At 32.1% G+C, this 19,152-nt stretch overlaps 1 protein-coding gene across 3 annotated transcripts; it reads left to right on the forward strand.

Annotated features, from left to right (window-relative positions):
* LOC123712475 (monocarboxylate transporter 13-like) lies at positions 1-18,476 on the forward strand. Of its 3 annotated transcripts, XR_006754100.1 has the most exons (10): positions 1-323; positions 5,304-5,427; positions 7,551-7,694; positions 9,774-10,040; positions 11,629-11,773; positions 13,920-14,067; positions 14,233-14,377; positions 16,011-16,199; positions 17,118-17,286; positions 17,334-18,476. XR_006754100.1 is itself a non-coding variant. In XM_045665579.1 (9 exons), the coding sequence occupies exons 1-9, from the start codon at positions 207-209 to the stop codon at positions 17,234-17,236; spliced, it is 1,398 nt and encodes a 465-aa protein (XP_045521535.1). In that variant the 5' UTR covers positions 1-206; the 3' UTR covers positions 17,237-18,476. The 3 variants fall into 3 exon arrangements, 2 of the variants coding, with proteins under 2 accessions (XP_045521535.1, XP_045521536.1); XM_045665579.1 differs by having other exon boundaries at positions 17,118-18,476; XM_045665580.1 differs by having other exon boundaries at positions 11,710-11,773; positions 17,118-18,476.
* The last annotated feature ends 676 nt before the right edge of the window (positions 18,477-19,152 follow it).

Consider the following 19,152-nt stretch of genomic DNA (forward strand, 5'->3'; position numbering starts at 1 on the left):
CTGAATAATAAAAATTAACTTGACAGTATTATTGTGTGTAGGGATGCGAGTCGCTTCAGTCGGAACCTCATGCTCCATATATGTTTAAAATGGCAGATTCAAGTAGACCGCACCGCGCACCAGTCGCCTCCAAAGTCTGGAAAGTTATGATTTAATTTAATAAATCACATGTAATCGTTTATATTTGTGTCGTGAAAAAAATAATAATGGATGAAGCCTTTGCGCATTTGGAGGGAAATAAACAGGGGGAAGGAAAAAAGGCAGGTGTAGCCCCAGATGGGGGATGGGGATATGTTGTATGCCTTGGTGTTGGATTTACATTTGTGAGTATCCTTCAATACAGTATTTTAACTCTATCGAGTCATGTGGTCTTCATTTCTTTGTAAGTCTACCTAATACTATTTTTAATTGAATAAACATTTTATTACAAGCATCTTAGTTGAACACTTGTAGTGTTTAAACAGTTTAATTCCCGAACCAAAAACGTATCGTTTTCGAAATCACTTTTAAATTTAAATTTTAATTAACAACTGTGGAAATGGCTTCTCTTGACCCATTTCAAGTTACATACACTTTAAATGTTTAAAAGATTACATCACAAAATATTAAATATACTGAAATGCGATAAAATTAAAGGTAAATTGCTAAAAAAGTGAAATGCTTTTGAGCGGCGTCAATTAATGTCTAAAAACAGTCTCACAGTTTAGTTGAATTGAATAAGCATCGAATATTTTTATTATCTAGGCATGAAGAATGTGTAATGTAATAATTTAATTTTTATTCGTTTTATGTAATATTAACTTCACACAATGTAGCCAAAACTTCTGAACGTTACTGATTTAGTTTAGTATAACATTAAAAAAACACTACTTATTAATTAAACTTAGCTAAAACTGTGCGGGAAATCCGGAGATCCACGATTCCAATTTTACACTGTTCATTATAGAAAGAAAGGTTTTTATAGTATTAGTCAAACTGTTTATGTTACAGATAGATAAAATACAATTTTAAGTAGCCAGTCATTCTGATCTATTGAAGAACCAATTGACGAAAGCGTTTTCAGATTTATTCATTACATTTTAATGTTATATGTATAAATGAATTACTGGTGAGCGTGTTTACTTTCTTTTGTTTTATTGTCGTGCTAATGACTGCTGGTATCTTATCATTATCTTAAACTAGTGTGTGCCTTCAGACATTGTATAAAAATTGTCGTTGAGAAAATGGGCCGAAATTATTACGTATTAATACATAAATTGACCAAGGGCGGATCTAGAATGTAACACGTTACTTGCGTGATATAGTATGGTCATTTAAATTGTTTTTACAAAAATGACTTAAAAGTGTCAAAATGCGTGATAAACTCTGACTGTGAAGTAACGCTTTATTTTTGAAACTGGTTTTGCTTAAAGAGCAGTATTGGCCTAGTGGCTTCAGCGTGCGACTCTCATCTCTAAGGTCGTAGGTTCGTTCCCAGACTGTGCACCAATGGATTTTCTTTCTATGTGTGCATTTAACATTAAAAAAAACGACGGCGTGTGTCAGGCACAAAAGGCTGATTACCTATTTTCCTATTCTATATACAAATGATCATGAAACATACATAAATCTGAGCTGAGTTATAGCGCCATTGATTTTTTTTGCTTGCAGTACGAATTCATAGTGAATACTATAATTAATAAGTTTACTACCGAAACGAAGAAATATATGCCCATATTGTTTAACGATCACTGAGGAGAAATTTAATTATATTTATCTATGTACATTTGATGAACATTTTCCTTATATCTTTTTGGATAGTGGTAGCATCATTGTAGTAATTTTATTACTATTGTTTACTATACAAATACAATTAAGAGTGAATCTCTTTAGTGTGTAATTGATATTAATGTTTATTTTAATAGACGAAAATAAATATACTCACAAGAATGGTTGGTATGGTTCTACTTGGAGTAATATGGTTTTTCATATACACTCTTAGTGTGTTATTAAAATGATTTCATGCTGTTATGATTAAGATTTTGTTAAGGAATCGCCATTTCTGCCTCGACTCTATCTAAATATATATAAGATTGACTAATGCTTATAATATTTGAGACACTGATGGCTGAACTTGTAACTAGAAACGTTGATAATTCCACGTAGAGATTTGTCGGTCATGTCTTAGTGCATACTATTTTTTTAAGGGATAGGAGGCAAACGAACAGTCGGGTCACCTCAAAGTTAATGCCACCCATGGACACCCGCAACACAAGGAAGTTTGCAAGTGTACGCTCTTCTCATGAGAGCCCCTATGTCGTAACGGTTCGGTAATAACTGGAATAGATTGGTTTCATAAAGGGGTAGTGAAAACGTCAAGGCGGCTCTAGTGAAATTTGCCTTTCGTATAAAAATATAATTATTAATATTGATTAATCAGAACTATCTGATGAAATTTGATAAACTTAAAAATAATGAAGGCTTTATACTCGAAATGCGTTATCGAGATGTCAAATAATATTGAGCACAGTTTGACCTTCATGTAGTTGAATAATTACATTGGACTGTTTTTTACATAACGTTTAATTCATTTCTTATTAGGTTGTTATTCAAAAGATTTGCTATTATGATTATTTGACGATTTGACTTATTGGTATTGCGCTTAAAATTTATATCCGTGATCATATTTGCTTTTAAGCTCGTGATTAGTCCAATTCATATCAATGCATATTAATTTGTAAACATTGTATATAATGTAAAATTTAATATGTATGTCGACATAGGTAATTTATAATGCATTTATCATGCAACCAATTCAATGAAACAGATTTGTAATTTTTTTTATGTACGTTGTCGTCGGAAGTAATAAAAAACTAACGTATATGTACAACTTAAGTTAATGGTATTGGTAATCCGGATGATTAAACACTACTACCTATTTCTCTTATAAATTTTTTGTAAACATTTACAAGAAATTCCAGAAATATGCAATTTTTTTGTTAAGTTCTTCTGTGTTTGTTTTAATCCCATAGCTTGTTTATTGGTATAACAGTGGTATACATTGGAGAGTTGGTCAGGACATAAATTTATATCAAAACACTAAAAATATTCAGCGTGATGATCAAGAGTTGATAAACTTTTAACTTAATGCTTGAGCTATAATCTACTGAAACGTACCCTTAAAATAGATCCAATTAACCTTTTATTGTTTTATTTTCTCTTCTCTCCATATATATGAAAACGGAACTATATCAGTTAAAGTAGGCTGATAAGTAATTAGGTACGTAGTTGTCAAGCGAAGTATTTAATCAAACTAATCCTAATGTAACAATTGTCTGGCACCACATATTTAGTTGGCCTCTGATTAGTAAAAGTGTTTTCTTGACAAATTTTCTAGGAAAATAAAGCCTTCTGTGCCTAGCACATGCCATCGATTAATCATACAGGACACAATGATTTCCTTCGATCTTTTTCATGTATTTGTATTTATCGTACTTTTCTTGATGAGAGATATTTCGGTTGAGGTCAAATCTAGAATTCGCATTCCCTTATGCGGTCACAAAGTAAGTTTTAATTTGTATGAATAAGTGTGTTTATAATGTCCTAGAAAGATAACTGATTAGGATCGTTTTTAAACCGTATTTGCCTACAAAATGGAGCAGTGAAGTGGACTTTCTTCACGCATTCAACACTCGCTCATACGGTGGAGGAAAACACTGCGATGAAAACGGCATGAGAGCCAAAAGTCGGCGGTGTATATCAGGTACACAAGGCAGATCTATTTATTAGACAAATAAATGATCACGACATATATAGGGTATATGAGGCCCATACGGAGATGGTTGTAGCACTGCTGTTTTTTTATTTGTCTGAGAAACAAAACATATTTTCTAAAAATGACAACTAAACAATTGTCATACAGCAAGACCCTGTGAAGACCCCATGGGCATTAGTATAGGTAAATACAATCAGACAACGTAGTTAGTAATTGAATATTATTTATCGTTTGTAGTAGGTTCGAAATTCATCTCGAATACTTCGAGAATAGCATTATCACAATAGATAGAAACGATAATTTATTACTAATAAGTGAAAGTTGGTTTATGATAATTAATTCACAACATTATTATGATATAATATTTATCGTATTGTTTTGTAGAGTTCAATATATTCTAAGGAATATTTTTATTAATGTGCTGCGATTACTGGTTTTTACGTCTTTTACAGTATAGTTACAAAAATATTACAGTTACAACAATTTGTCACTTATTGTAATGTAAAAAAAAACAAATTCAAACGCGTTTTATTGTGAATTTATAAATTGAATGTTATTATTGTTATTACCATAGTTCAATACTTAAAAGCCACTTAAATATAACAGATACATATACTACCCTTAAACGAGCATATAAAATACACTTATCGTAATTAACTAGTTTAAACTATTAAACCTTTTAAATTAACTAACTGTTGAAGGGGAAGGTCAGTTTGATATTTATTTCAGTTATATTTAACACAATTCATTGTTACACATACGCAAACCACTTAAATATATCGTCTTTTTTTTTGCAAAATATTGCGCAATATTTAACACAACAACTATAAGAAATACTTTATATAGGGCTTAATAAATTCGTTATATTTAAATAAATACAGCTAACATATATCCATATTATAAAACAACACTTTTTACGTAATAGTTACTTTCCAAATTTAAATTAAATGTCTGCTACGATTGTGTAATACTTTTCTAATTTATATTATTGTGACGAATATAATCACGAATATAAACTATTATCATAATATTAGCTCGTCGACTTACACCTATAAAAATAATCTTTATTGAATTCAATAAATTTTATCCTTGTATGCAATAGTTAGCCTTGACGAAAATTTTGGTTTCTATTGATTTTATTATTTAATTAAGAACACTACTGTGTAATTAACGGATATAGTATTTTAGAGTATCTGAAGCCTTTTTTTCCATTCCTAAGTACACATCTTTAGAAATAATTTTAAATAATTAAAAGAAATCAATCATTTGCCTACTGGCCTCCTATTTAATTTATAATTTTTATTTTTTCGTTATCTAGTAAATCGAGGTATGAATATGAAGAAATATAATAGATACTACTATGGACTGAAAAATCATTATTTTTATAAAATATTCCCTCCTATAAATTTGCCTATATATATGAAATGCAATTGGTTCAATAAGAATCTTTTCGTTTGCCCCCTAATAAACTAAACAAAAGGTCCGAACTTACGTTCTAACTTCTCAACACCAAGGCCATAGAACTATACATTTTTGCATTTATTTTCAGATGTTTGGATTCGGCTCTTCAAATGCCTTTGGTATACTTTTCAATAGTTTTTTCATGGAACAAGACGGTGCGAGTGGTCTTCCTCTAGTCATAGGTGTATATAATGGTGCATTATCAATTGCAGGTAATTAATTCGATTTTATTTTTTTACGTCACGCTAAGTAATAGTATTCGTATAAAATTCCATAGCTAAGCGCACTTTAAGATGTAGTTTGTAGAATCGTAGAAAATTAGTTGATATATCGTTTGCATTTAAGGTATTTAAGACCTTAAGGCCTTTTGACTAAATTTATATTTCGCGTACTCTCTCGAATCCCGAAGACAGCCCAATATCCAATTTGTCCCTCCTTTCAGAAGAACGCGTTTTGGCCAAAACCATATCCAGATTGAGCAATCTGTTAAACGAGGTTTAGCTATCCATAGATCCCGTTGACACTGTGAAATCGATTTTCCTGTGGTTATTAGAATATTTATTTTTATCTCTTCGTGTATGTTGTTTGTCAATAAGTCGCATGTCGCATTAAATATTGTATTTTATGTTTCTTGTATCAGTTTGCGGAGCGTTGACCAGCTTTTATAAATAAATAAAAATGAGTGCGTGTACTAGTGTACACCAATAAGAAATGAAACTTATTTATGACCTTATTTTTCGAAAATAGATCTACTATATGCAACTTTACAGAAATTGGTTCAAGTTAAATTATGTAAAGTTTAACATAAGGCTTTTATTATCATAGACATAAATACAAATAATATTATTATTTTTCAACCAATTTAATATTACCATATTATTACTAAGATTATTACAGAATTTAATTAATTGTAATATAATTATTACTATCATTGTACACGACATGCTATCCCTACTCCGCTGGAGAAAGTACTCAATAATCAACCGTGGTAGGGACAAGAAAAATATGGCGCGTAACGGAAAAATGTGACGCGTAACCGAAATTGTGACGGTATTTTTTTCTCCCAACGCCGATAAATGGTTTTTGGCAGCACTCGATTTCATTAAATTGTTTAGAGATGGCCGCCATTCAATTTTGTTCACATGAAAGTAATTATAAAGTTAATACAAGCGCTTCCATTAGATCGTGAATCTATTAAAGTTGGGTCATATTACATTGGGTTGACCCTAATCTATGTTTAAGGTTAACCAATATCTTAATCTATGAAATTAAAAGAGAGCTATGTCATTGTCATTTTCATTTTGCATCTGTCATTGATTGATTTGGCCGAGATATTAGATTAAAATTGAAAAGGGATGGCCTAATTTCGGCATATGTTTGATATACTTGGACAATTAAATTGACGATTCAAATCCAAGAAATATTAACTGGCACATCTTGTGACGTCTTACGTTCTGAAAGCCAGTCCCAAAGTATTTATTTATAATTTGTTACCGTAATAAACATAATTATACAAACAAATTTGGGTTCAGAAGAGTTGTTCGGTCTAATAACCGTAGCTGAGGCAACAGGCAACCTTATCGCTAACAAGCGATTTATTCCGATTAGCGATTAAGTACCTAATATTCGTTCAAAGTATATTGATTGAAATACATTTTATGATATACCTACCTCGGTTTAAATATAAGTTTTTTTAATAGTTTATTTATTTTACGAGATCTATAATAATATGGATGGATTTATGAATATGGCAAGACGCTAAACAAATTTTGGTAACTAATTTACTATATAACTCACTGCCAGCAGTTCAGAAACAACATCTTATCACAATAAAATATAATAATATATATTATGTATATATATTGCTAAGCGCAGAACTCGAAGACAGTTGGACAAATTGGAGTATTTTTTCCATGTATATCTTGGACCTTGTGGAAGATTTTATGGACAAAAAATGCTTTTATTAATCAGTACTTAGGTTTTAGTTTGGGAAAAGCCAACAGTCTATATTGGGTAGCATAGCAAAATGCTCCATATGAAGGCGAAACGAACGAACCTAGCAAACAATCAAATATGCTACTTATTTTAACCGAAAAAAATTGAATGAACGATGAATGAAGAGTTGTATTTTTTATAGAATAGTGCAAACGGTTAGAATACTGATCTGATGTTAAGTAACCCATGTTGGACACTCATCGCCAGACGACTCGTTAATGCGTTGCCAAACCTTTTATCGACTAGGTGTCCTAAGTTCATATTATATGACATATAATGAAGTCCAAGAGATTTTTACATTGTTTGAATTTCCGTTAAAACTAATGTATGCTTTTTTCAGGGTTTCTAAGCGGCATAGCCCTTAAGAAGTATTCGTTCAGACAAGTCGGGTTAGTCGGCGCTGGATTGTTCGTCTTAGGAGATATACTGACAATATTTGTGAAAAGGACATATCAACTAGTATTTACATTTGGTGTAATACGAGGTATATACCGTTTAGATTATAAAAATTTAATTGCCAATACAACGCGCTTTATAAAAGTTATGTAAACAAGCATCTTGTTTGATCTAGATGCAAACGAAGCGCGGACTATGCCCGGGGAATCCCTGCGTTCTATTCAGTTTGTTGTCTACCCTCTACCGCTTTGTCCCAGCGTATTCCATTTCGCTAGATACTAAATTAAATAAAATACAGAATTACAAAAATCTTATCAATAAATTTTATTTTATTAAAGTATTCCTACAGCTACTCATTAAACAATATTCAAACAATTACATTATACACAAAAGCCAAAAACGGAATACACATTCAAACATAAACATAAAGCACAGTTTTACCTATTTATACTAAAAATATAACAAATTACAAATTCATACTAAATTCTAGATTATTAGTTCTAAGTTCTAAGATTCATTGATCATTATAATAAATATTTAATATAAAGGAACAATAACAAAGCCATTATTAATAAAATAAATTACTATTTTTTAAGCATTGTTTAGTCACATTAAATATATCTATTTGCTGGTAGTTTGTGTTATTATCTGAAGGTATACGAATTTAATTATTAACAGTTATTTATTTTACGTTAATTTAATGAATAAAATGCGCAAAAAGGCGTATGAATATTCCGGAAACTATGAATAAATGTATAAATTAAATATTCATGAATATGAACATTAGTGTTGGACAGCGTGCGCCACCCCTGAGTTCGTAGGTTCAATCCCCAACTGTGCAACAACTTTCTGTCTATATGCGCATTTAACACTCGCTCGTACGGTAAAGGAAAACATCGTTAGGAAACTGGCATGCCAACCCGCGTGACGGACACAGAAGGCTGATCACCTACTTACCTATGAGATCACGTAATCATGAAAGAGATACATATATCTGAGATCTATAAAATGTTGTAGCTGCATCGGTTTTAGATACCCACCCCGCGACGGCCCAAGCCGAGGTCCAAGTCTCACAGGAGACGCCCTTGCGCTAGCCGCGGGATAAACGCCAATTCAGGCCGAGCTACGCTCTCCAAAACAGCCCGAGCTGAGCTGTAAAAGCCCTTAAGGCCACCGCGAGATTCCATTCCTAAAAAAAAGGTTTTAGATAGATGAATTCACTGCGTCCGGCTATTATGTTCTCGATTAGTCGGCCGTGTTGTAATATATACTTCCTCGATCCCAAGATTTTCACATTTAATCAAAAACCTAAAACTTCAGTTGCTTAATAGCGTAGATGCTAAATAAAAATATAAATCAATGGCGCTACAACCTTTTTAGGTCTGGGCCTCAGATTCTGTATCTGTTTCATGATCATTTGTTAATCGAATAGGCAAGTTGGTGATCAGCCTTCTGTGCCTGACGCACGCCATCGACTTTTTGGGTCTAAGGCAAGCCGGTTTCCTCGCGATGTTCTCCTTCACCGTTAGAGCTAATGTTAAATGCGCACATAGAAAGAAAATCCATTGGTGCACAACCGGGGATCGAACCTACGACCCCAGGTATGAGAATCGCACGCTGAAACAACTGTGCCAACACGGCTCTAATAAATTATATACAGAAAACAAAAAAAACAAATATATTAATGATATAGCCAAAGTTGGAATACATAGTAATATATAAAAAGGTTTTAATGTTTACAAAAATAAAAATACTTAAATAGATTTAACTAAGTACACTTAATTCAGCTGTGTTGTGTGATGTTTTGAATTTGAGTGTATGTATGTGGGTTGTGCTGATTATCATCTTTATGTCTAGTCTAAGACTCTTTTCCTTATATAAACTTATATGCTTAAAGCTCGTACACTCGTAAAATTAAAACTTATGGGGATGAGAGTCGCATGCTGAAGCCACTAGGCCAACACTGCTCATGTAGATTCTATATAAAGATAAATAGATCTAAATAAAGTATTTAAAAGATTTGAAATACTAAGAAAAAATCGCTTTTAATTGAGAATTCAACATTTAATTTGTGTAAAAACCTGAAATTTATGAAAACATGAATTTGTCTTAAGCCAATTTCAAAGCTAAGACTGTCCATTTTTCGTTGATGCAATTTTTATTCCAGGTGCCGGCTTCGGTGTTATGATACCAGTTAGTTTTACAGCATTTAATTGTTATTTTACAAAGAAACGCACAGCCATGATGAGCGCTAACCAGACCATGAGTAGCATGGCATCCATCACATTTCCAATTCTAGTAACTTTTTTACTAGCGGAATATGGTTTTCGGTGGACTCTTGCGTTAATAATGGCTATAGATCTACATTTATTGTTCGCAATGATTGTGATGCATCCAGTTGAATGGCATATGGTCAAAGCACCTGAAGTTAAAGGTAAGTGAAAAAAATAGACTACATACGCTTCTATAATCATTCATCTTCTTCTTCATTCTTAATTGAATCTCGTATTTATATATATATATATATATATATATATATGTGATTTAACAGTGACGAACTGTTTCATTGCCAGTTCTTCTCGTCCGTTTTAAGCCTGGCCTGGCTGAACTGGCAGTAAATTTGAATTTGGATCAGGTACATTGTGTTACAAATATAAAAATATATATTCCGACTTAAATTACAAATCTAGTTTGGATTGTATTAAAATCGGTTAATTTGGCCATTTTGCGTAGCCATTTCTTTTAGACTTCAATAGAAACTAAAGGCCAGACCAACGAATTATACACGACAACACAATTATTTCCCTTTGACATGTTTATTATTCATTTGCATATTAACGCCATCTCGTGACTAACCGCAAAGTTCATAACTACTACTTTTTCTAACAATGATTCTGATTTTTGGGCGGATTTTATATTTAACCAAGTAAACTCTGTTAATATATATTTTAATGTTATCCGTCTTACTCCATAATTGGTAGCTTTCTGCTTTCTGGGGCCATTTTTCCACAGTAAACTTAATTCTTAAGTATTTACAGTAACAATAAAAAAACGAAAATAGCAATTTCCGAATTTCAAGAAAGCCTTGATTACGATGCAACAGAAAATTTGTTCATAGTCAATTGAGTTTGACTTTACATTGAATTCTTTCTCACACTCACAAACTTTGCTTTAGTTCTATTTTGTTGATTACTTTAGTTTCTCTCTTTCATATCTCTTTGCATATTTTTTAGGGATGCATAATTATCAACAGTTATTCATTTTAATTTAATTAATTCATAGTTTTAATAACTAAACCTTTATTATTATTCAAAGTTTGTGGCTGTTTATATATTTTAATAAAAATTAAAAACTTTAATCAAACTTGATATATTTTATCACAATTTAATTTTAATTCAATAAGCTTTGGTATCGTTTACAAATGTGTTACAAATAAACTTTATTATTATTATAGTAATAACATTTTGTCCTTAATGACGTCTTAATTATAGAAATCGGCATATTGTTACAGACAGTTAGTGCCATTCCAAATCATTCATTTTACAGAATTGACCTACAGTTTAAATTTCGTAAAATGACATTAACATTATTTAACATTGTCCCTTATCCTAAGGTTCAAAATCTGCAGAATTTTCCAAATTCCGTCTGTAAAAATCAACCTAGGAGTTCAGGCACCTCTCATTCGAACTCTTCTCGAATATAGAATAATAAACACTACTTATCCAGAGCTTAATATGTTCAGTATTGGGCTGATCAATTTAAAAATAAACATTGTTAATTGCCTATCTGATGTGTATGCTACGAAAAAAATTGGTCATGTTTTATTTTTATTGTTTTCTTTGTAAAATTTATGTTCACCATAATTTTAGATACATGTAGTGTGATAGTTATAGTTTGTATCATAGTACTGTAGAAAATGCATTTTGTGGTGTTCTTCAATAAATAAAAATGTGTCCACTGTGGTTTCGGCACTGTGTCATCATTGTGTTTGTTGCTTCTATGTGTTTATACATCATTTTCAGAACTCTCATCACATTGTGACGTTATCAATGTTAAAAACAAATGCGAGTCCTTTGACGAAGCTGTTATAAAAATGTTGCCAGGTGATGACGTCGTTGAGATTAAGAAATCACCTCTGCGGCACCAGTCGATCCAGAAAAGCATTATGTAAGTACAAAGTTAACATTTAGAATAAATTATTGTTAACTGCACTTAAAGTTCCGGCCCTGAAGGCAAGAACGGGACTTTTCCTCATAAATAGCAAATGAAAATAATGTACATTAATAACAAACACTCTTTAAACGGATTGAAGCTATTTATTATTATTTTTATTATATTATATATTATTTATAACTTATAATTATTTACAAAATTTTAAATTTAATTTTTTTTCCGACGTTTCGCGTGCTTTACAGTTATGCTGTAAAGCACGCGAAACGTCGTGGTCACGCTGTATAGTAAGTACTAATGTACATTTAAATTACGTCTGTGATACAAAATTTTCCCTCACTTTTATTTTTAAATCCTTTGACAAATCATTAATAAGCGTAAATTAAAGTAAAAGCGTTTCATTTGAATGGTTACTCTTTGGCAGTTGCCTTAACGGCGTAGGTTGTCTTGTCAACCTCATCCATGTAATTGCAAACAAAATATAACATTTGAAGCTAATTTTATATTTAGAACTTAAAAACGCAAAATATATCATTCTAGTATTATTTATAACTATTATATAATTTCAAATTCTTGGGCCTGGCTTTATGTTTTACGTACGCTGTGCGGAATGACGTATATGGCTCAAATAAAAATGATTATAAATTCAATATTATATCAAAAAACGAGTTATAAACAGCAAAAACATTTTAAAATTAACATTTTTATGTGACTTAATTAATAAAGTGTTATAAGTGTCCATATCCTCCCTTTTATTTAGTTCAGGGAGACCAATGACTGTATTTTTTAAAGCGATTTTATAATCAAAACATCAGTCTAAGTAAGGGTTGCTAAACAAAAGACGAATCACTCCCCGTTATTTTTTTATCACATCTATTTGACAGAAGATAGTAAAGTATTTTGTTAAACGTTGTTTACAATTGGCAAATTCCCTATATGCCAATATTGTGCATATACACACGTTCGGGAATCTAGAAAAAAATATTTGAAACCTTGAACACTAATTTAAGTCTGTCGCAAAAAATATTCTATTTGATTGTGACATGTTTTATTAAATGTGAATAAAATCAGAAAGGTTATGACATTTTTACATAAATTTGAAGATATTTATTTGATTTCTTATAGCAAGTTTTGTCTCTCGATAACTTTAAATATTTTGAGCAGAAATACATACAATCATTTGATAAATATCTCCATGTCCTAGTAATAAAACTCACGGTATTTTATTTATGCTTTCAAACGTGTTAAAATGAGGACAATATAATACTTATGAAAATGTTATTGAATAATATAAATAAGGCATACACGGTAGATAATGACTAGGGAATGCAATCCTGATCCCGTGTAATTTTTCGGGATCAATCCCGAAGCATAATATGACGAGATCCCGTTCGAGATTGACGGGATTGGGCTGCAATGGTCAGCGATTCTACACACATCCGCTCGGGACGCTTCACGCGACATTGCCATGCACATTACATAGGGTACATTGCAATGGACATTAGATGCCGGTTAGCAGATAGCACTCTTGAGACACTTTAGAAGATACTCTTTTTTTAGAAGTTACTTTCAAAATCACCAATTTTAATCTCCTTGAGCTATACCTACTTTTGTTTTGATTATGTTCATGTAATTAAAATTGTTAGTTGTTTAGTTCGTAATATTAAAGGATAAAGGCTTTTGTTTTCTTTCAAATAATATTTTATTTTAATTAACCTCACTATCACAAACATGTAGTTTTCATCGTATTCAGTCTCGTGAATTTTTTTTAAACTATACGAGATCCCGAAAATTTCGGGATCCCGCCGATCTCGAATTCACGATTTCGAGTCGGGATCACATTCCCTAATAATGACGTAAGAACTTAAAACTGCGTGCAAATGCAAGTTCCTCACGCTTGAGTAGCCCGCAATATCTCACTATACAACTCCCGAGGGATCTTTTTGTATCGAAAAAGTATGGTTCCATTGAGTATCCGCGAATATACACTGTTAGTACATAAATAACAATTATGTAGGAATATAACGAGGCACAACAAAAAAAAAGCAAATCACAATACTGCAAGGTTGCTCAAACAACTCGGTGAAAGTCATTTTTATGACACGTTTAATATTACATATTCACAATTTCTTTTAACTTTCAGAAAAATAATATATGACAATGTAGAACTTGATCTCCTTAAGGACCCAAAATTCGTCAGTACTTTGGTGGGTCTTGGCTTTGCCTTCGTTTCAGACGTGACCTACCTAGCCATGGAACCAATGCTTTTATTTTCCTATCAGTATTCAAAGGTTAGAATAAATTTTAAAATATAATATTACTGATCGCTTATATTTTAAGCATTTTACATTTTTAAATTGAAGCATTCTAAATTGTTTAATAATTTTTAAATACCTTTTCAATACATATAATAGTGAATTTTTTGAAAATTATACATTCATATTGGTACATTTCAGATGCAAGTCGCGACATGTGTAATGGCTGGGGCAATTGCCGATTTGGCCGCTCGATTTTTCCTCGCAGTTTTCACTTATTTCTACACAGTCGACAGTAGGAAGGTTTTCTTTGTGGGCACATTTATAACGATGATTTTAAGAATAGGTAAGTTTCTATGCATTTATTTTACTTTTTTTTATAGAACGGGGGGGGGGGGCAAATGGGCAGGAGGCTCACCAGGTGTTAAGTGATACCGCCGCCCATGGACACTTTCAATGCCAGAGGGCTCGCGATTGCGTAGCCGGCCTTTCAAGTATTAGTTGAAAGTTAAATAAATTTTACTGTAACGATTAAACTCAAAACTCACTGAGTACCACAGACTATATTTATAAAATAAATAAATGTACATATATTTAGCTGTGCGTACACAATGAAATTAGTTTTTTTTTTGTAAATACAAATTAAAGATAATATTTTTAGACTAATTACAATAATTGTATAGTTACCCAATCTTAACAAAAAGCGTATTTAATATGTTTGTTAACTTCACTTTTCTTTATCATGAGTCCTTTTTTTAAATATTAACTTGATCACAGTTTACATAAGTTTAATTTCTTTGTTTTGTTCCATTAGTATTGTGTTAATAACTTAATTATGTATTTTCGCACTTCTTGCTTACCTTATCTAATGTTTTTCCTTTTTTCTCATCGTGGTTGCCTGGACCTTAGCTAATTTTCATTTAATTATGTCAATTATATAAGTGTTCATAAATAAATAAAATACATAAGATACTTAAATCGAACACAACTCAAATGCGTAGAAAGTTTTTTATTTGATTTTTTTTTAAATATTTGCGCATAATTCACCTACGTCAATTTTTATAGCCTTTTAATTCTTGATATATCAAATCGGAAGTGTCACATTAAAATAATTTACACGATATCACGAAATTAAATATATGTAACGTATAATAATGTTTCGACAAACTTGTTCCATGAACGACTATAAAAAGATAATTGATTCGTAAATATTAAATTCAATTGACGTAAGCAAACTATTTGCAAATAGAAGTTAGCTTTACACGCTACTTTTGTTTGCAAATAGTGAGACAAATTCTATTCTAATCAAAAAAATTGAGAACACATAGCCAGAATTTGAAACTGCAACACGATTTACTCCATACGAATACAATGTGTTACTTATACGTGGTTTTAAAAATATATATGTCAATAGTTTTAATTAAAAGTGCTTTGGAAATTTATTAATATGATAAATTTAAACTACTGAAACGGAATTTATATGCACTAGATTGTTGAGAAAAAAATATGTATGTATTTATTAACACTTCGTTACATAACAATATATTTAAAAAATTGAACATAATTAAATCAAAAAGAGGGCAACTGGCGGCCTTATCGCTTTCGAGCGATCTCTTCCAGGCAACCAAGTAGTAACCAGGAGTAAAGAAAAAAGAATTAAATTACATAAGATAGTCATAAGGTATATGGTTATGGTTTTATTTGTATTATTGTTGAAGAGGTCGAACGAAATACTGTCAAAATTAACCAAATCTGCATAAATTAGACATTTACTTTTTCTAAAGACGCCTTAGTTATAACAAACGAAACTCACTCATAAACTACATTTAAGTCAATATTAGACCACAATTATGTTACGCGGAATTGAACCCAAGAACTGGCCAATTCAGAACCCACCATACAGACTTGTGACTAAAACACTAAAAATTTATAATTCTAAGTAATTTTTCATTTGTTTTACTTTAGCAATTTCATTCCAGTTCTCATACTGTCCGATAATATAACGTATGTCTTCACGATAACGATAATATCTGGCCTTGTGAGGTGTTCGGTCCAAGTGTTATTTCCACTTGTGCTGGTAACAGCTGCTCCTGACAGATTTCCAGCAGCTCTAGCCCTCCACATACTATTCTCTGGATGCCTTATGTTGATGGCGGATCCTATGATAGGTATGTATAAATGTCTTGTAAACTGGACTTCAGACTAAAAGGTGTCGGGTTCAAATCCCGGATCGGGTAAAACAACTGATTTTCAAGACTGTCAAGTAAAATTCTCGGTCTTGCGTCTTTTCAATCAAAATCTGAGAGACATGAAATACATGGACTTCTATCGCACCCTTTTATGGTTTATTATCATGAGTACAGCCAGTCTCAATACACTTAGTTGCTGTGAGTTCAATCTGCTTAAAAAACTTGACCTCTATACTAATATAATAAAAAGGAAAAATTTGCAAATTTGTGTCACCTAACTGTGTATATGTTTCAACTGAACTAGGCTTCTAGAATTCTTTTACCATTTACCTACGCATGATTAGAATCCTTTTTTTTCTAATTGAGTTGAACATGCGTTTACGCAGGCCAGCGTCAAGGATTTCGAGCTTGACGCGGGGACTGTGGGGCTGGGTCTACACTCAAATCCCTCTGCTATTCAGAGGTAGCGAAACCCCACCTTCCTACTAAAAACACTTCAGCCCTTCACAAGTCTTTAAGATGGAGCCCTCGGGGTTTGCCAGGAATTCTACCCAAGGAAAAGAAAGTTGAATTACTGACCACTTGTAATTTCCACCCTCGGCCTAGAACGTATTGCTACATTCTTAACCTACAAAGTCTCCTTTCTATAGCTCGATGCCCACTGCATCCTATAAAAATTGGAATACTGCCTCCATGTACGGTTTAGGCACTCACCCCGTATCGTACAACCTTACCAAAGGCCGAGAACAAATTTAAATTAAATTAAAACTTGCACTCGAACCGGGAATCGAACACCATAGCAGCCACATACAAAGACCGCAAGGCTATGAGGCCCTTACGATTAGAATCCTGCATTTTCTATAATACAATATTCTTGAACTGGGTCTATCTTTTCAGGTGTAATTTACGAAGCAACGGGGAGTTACGTAAACTGTTTCATAGCAATGAGTTTTTGCTGTTTGGTGTGTATTGTATTATGGACTGTTGAGTATTTTGTTTATCGTAAGAAAGCGTAATGGTGTTAAAAATCAAGAAGAAAATGATTTTAAACTTTTATATTTGTGTAATTTAATTTCTGTGTTTAAATCAAGGTTATTGCCGGACCAATAAAATAAAAACCCTACTTGGGTAAAATTACGTATCATTATGGCAACACTAAGTTTTAGTCATACACTAGCAAATTGACATTTGCACAGAGTGCATTTCTTTAAAAAGTTTTTCCCAACGTTGGGCCCACGCCCCACAGGCCCCCCATTTTGATTATTTAGGGGGCTAATCGAAAATTTGTTAAAATTATTTGGAATTTAAATTTTAGTTTTTTGTTAGTGTTTTTCGACCAATTTTTAATGCTAAACCTAAATAGGTTAAGTTAAGTTTCTTAAGCGGACAATTAATTTTTTAATATTAATAATTATGTATGTATTCGTGGGCGTAATCATTTTTGAAATGAAAAGAGCATAGCATAAAAAAGCCAGGGAGTTACTAGTTTAGGCTTTCATTTCGACAAATACTTTATATAAATAAAGTTCCTTAACTAGGTTTTAACAGTTTTCGGCATTTTAACTCTTATAACTCATAATATCCAAGAATTAGAGCACGCACAATCGAATCGACACTGACACTTTGACAGCTGACAGTCAATAATGACATTTCAAAAATGTTGCCATTAGTTCGAATAGTTTTCCGCAATTCCGCAAAAGCGGTATTGGCCTAGTGGCTTCAACGTACGCTTCTCATCACTGAGAGGCCTATGTGTAAATTTAACACTCGCTCGTGAAGGAAAAGCTCGTAAAGAAACTGGCATGTCTGAAATCCAAAAATCGATGACATGTCTCAGACAAAAGGCCACCCTACTTGTTTATGCATAATTATCAAACAAGCGGATGCAATCTGAGGTTAAAACCGGCATAGGGTTGTCGCTCCACTAGATTTATTATTGAATAGTTTATCGCAATAAAGAGAGGTTTTTTATTTTATTGGTCTCGCTTTACACTAAGCCATATTATCCTTTAAGTCAATAACTTCAGTGTTTATGTTAATTCGAATATTGAACCTATGTATGAGGCTTCTATATTATAGTGTTAAATTCCTACAATACTAGTATTAAGCAGTGGTGTATTTACCAGCAGGCAGATAGGCTGAGTGGGGCAGATTAGTGGGACGGCATTTGGGAACCTAACTATTTTGGCTACTTCATAGAATTGTCTTTTGTTAAAATAGCTTTTACACATTAAGAAAAACACTTTTTGAACGGATAAAAGCTATGTATTATTATTAAAAACTTATAATTATTTACATAATTTTTTCCCGACGTTTCGCGTGCTTTTTAGCGTGCGTGGTCACGGTCAAAAAGTGTTTTCCTTACTTCATAGATATCAAAAAGATTTTTGCATGACAGTTTCTTGATGTTATACAGATAGAACTTTCCGCAACAAAATTTGCCGATGAGCCCTCTCACTTGTCATTGTACACTCGGAGTAGCAAACTTCCAAATTCTAGACGAAACAGAATATGTATTTCCGTCTTCTCTCTACACCTTATGAACTCATGCCAGTCCTACTACTAGTACTAATTTTATGCACAAAAATTATACCCAAAATGATATTACGTGCAATTTTAACGAAATTGTTGCAAGGGCTAACTTGACAGCCTTAAAATTTGTAAATCCGCCACTAAATATAATTAAAATGCAATTATACGTTACCTTATTAAATGCAAATAAAACTTAACCAGAGCTATATCCCAAAGGCACTTAAATTACTATTACAATCGAATATAGACGACTTAACTTTGTTCATATAATACGTAAAAATAAAAAAAAATCACTCTTATTAAACAGTTACAGGTAAAGTAGTCATGTCTCTTTTCAACTCACCGTAAACTATTAGATAGAAAGAGACGAAATGGTAATGTTTTTACAGAAAGTGTTTAA

This window comes from Pieris brassicae, chromosome 7 (assembly GCF_905147105.1).
Source record: "Pieris brassicae chromosome 7, ilPieBrab1.1, whole genome shotgun sequence".
NCBI classification, from domain to species: Eukaryota; Metazoa; Arthropoda; class Insecta; order Lepidoptera; family Pieridae; genus Pieris; species Pieris brassicae.